A 2,500-nucleotide genomic window follows, 5' to 3' on the forward strand; every position below is an offset into this window, starting at 1 on the left:
TATATATATATATATATATATTCCATATATAATATATATGTAAATATATATATCTAATATACGTATATATTATATATATATATCGATAACAAATATATAACCTATATATAGGACATATATTCATATATATATAATAAATATATATGTATATAAAGATAAATATATAATAAAAAATATATCAATATATATATATAAATGTATTATGTATGGAAAAATATAGTATAAAAAGTTATATACATATAGTTATATATAATATATATATAATATATAAATATGTATCTAAGCGGTATTCTATATATATATATATATATATATATATATATATATATATAACTATAAATATATATACATATATATATATATATATATATAAGATATATATCAATAAATTATATAAAAAATATATATAAATTATATATGTAATATATATATAATATATATAAATATATATTAAATATTCATGTAAAATAAATACGTATATGATTTTATATCATATATATAGTTATATATAACTAAAAATTATTATATATATAATATACATATATATATAAATGTAATAGTAATGCAAATATATATAAATAAAAATAAATATATATATATATATATATAAATAAATATACGAACCCAGAGTCCTAGATATAGACATGGGTATAGATATACATTGCATGACAGTTAATCCAGTCTTTTTGATTTTTGGCAGTTGGATCCGTGAGTCTAGAGACCCGCACATCCAGTCGAGCAGCGTGATATGAAAGTAGTGTTCTCTTATATAACCTATGTGTAAATCCTCACCCCCCCCCCCGCCCCCCCCCCCTAAAAAAAAAAAAAAAAAAAAAATAATAATAATAATAATAATTTTGCAGGTCATGATCCACTTGAATTTGCTCGAGCTTCCTTGATGACTCACGATTTCCCCTTGGGATTCTTTATTTCCAACAGTCATTCTACATAGCTTCTTCCCCGTGGCATTTTAGTCCTCTAGACTCCTTAAACTTCCTTCAATCGAGAAAGCTACCTCTGTTTTGAAAAGAGACAAATTTCCAAAATCCTTCGTTCTGTAATTGAACATGGGATTCGAAATAATTTGATCAAGTGGTCATGACTGTTTGTATCTGTATTGTGATATGTGTGCTACTTTCCTCTATTAGTTTTATCATACTTTTTTTGTGAAATCCTCGCATGATTTTCAACAAGGACGTCCCAGAGAAGAAGCGAAAAAAATGAAAAGGAAGTAGTGTCGTCGAGGAGAGCTGTGTTATCAAGCTGTCTTCGTCCCTTTCCTGCTCGTCTCCTTCACTACCTGGAGGAACCATATCTCAGAGAAGGATCTGGCCGTGAAATAACAATTTGATAGGGATGAAACTATTCTGAGGAGGGAAGGCATATTGACTCGCGGATGAGGAAGGAATAGTCCTTCATGTACAGGACCGTCTTGGTCCTTGCTATCTCTGCCTTTATTAGTGTAGGAGAGGCAGAAGAGGAACATATTATAAATGAGAAGCATGTAAAATGTTCTATGAGAGAGAGAGAGAGAGAGAGAGAGAGAGAGAGAGAGAGAGAGAGAGAGAGAGAGAGAGAGAGAGAGAGAGAGAGAGAGAGAGAGAGAGAGAGAGAGAGAGGCAGAGAGTGAGAGAGAGAGAGAGAGAGAGAGAGAGAGAGAGGGTGAGAGGGAGGGAGAGAGAGAGAGAGAGAGAGAGAGAGAGGGTGAGAGGGAGAGAGAGAGAGAGAGAGATACTAGTTCTACTCTCCCAAAGAGAGAACAAAACAATTCCTTACCTGTATACTGGGAGGGTGTCGCTGGAACGGTACCATAGAACAAGGACTGGCTTATCAAGGGAGAGCTTGGGAGAAGGTGCACACGGTAGCTCGGCCCTCTCGCCCACCACCACCCACACCTCTTTGACCTGGTCTGGAAAAGAACGCGAACATTAAGGGTAAGGAAAAGAGCCGGGAGAGAGCAAGAGGACACGCGAATAAATGAAAAGCAAAACATTGATGGAACACAAAGGTAACGAGAGAGGCGAGAGCAATTTACGAAAAGAATCTGGGGGAACAGAGGGGTGGCCGAAAGAAAGCAGGATTTGAGCTGCAGAACATGAGTGGCTTGCTCAAGAAATTTGGATATGAAAGGCAAGAATATCAGCGTTAAGAGAGGAAAAGGGAGAAGGGTTGGGAGACATCCGAGACATCAGAGAAATATTTTAAAGAGAAGTTTCCCCGACGGAGTTTTTCTTCAAACGGAGGCCGAGAATAGGGTGATGGTATTTTATTGGGTTTAGGGCTGAAGAGAAGTCAGGGGTTCTCGGACAGAGCTCCTCTCTTCAGACCCTCATCATTCATGTCAGGTCAAAAGTCGATTTACATTTGGAGGTGACAGTATCGGTATAACTATAACGGATTTAAGTTATTCCCTCTGTGGATTTCAATCACGCAAAAAGTTATCTAAGAACATTAGGCCTTATTTCCCCAAGAATATTCAATACCTGGAACATTAATGGTT

The 2,500-nt window shown here is 34.9% G+C and overlaps 1 protein-coding gene across 1 annotated transcript in view; it reads right to left on the reverse strand.

Moving 5' to 3' along the window:
* The window catches only part of LOC122264124 (uncharacterized), a 170,400-nt gene that overhangs the window by 125,950 nt on the left and 41,950 nt on the right, over positions 1-2,500 (reverse strand). Inside the window, exon 3 of the mRNA XM_086547456.1 lies at positions 1,777-1,909. Within this exon, the coding sequence (XP_086403582.1) occupies positions 1,777-1,909 (133 nt within the window). The remainder of the gene's footprint in view (positions 1-1,776; positions 1,910-2,500) is intronic.

Source organism: Penaeus japonicus, unplaced genomic scaffold (assembly GCF_977035675.1).
Source record: "Penaeus japonicus unplaced genomic scaffold, GWHDUDI00000001_assembly GWHDUDI00000019, whole genome shotgun sequence".
Taxonomy (NCBI): Eukaryota; Metazoa; Arthropoda; class Malacostraca; order Decapoda; family Penaeidae; genus Penaeus; species Penaeus japonicus.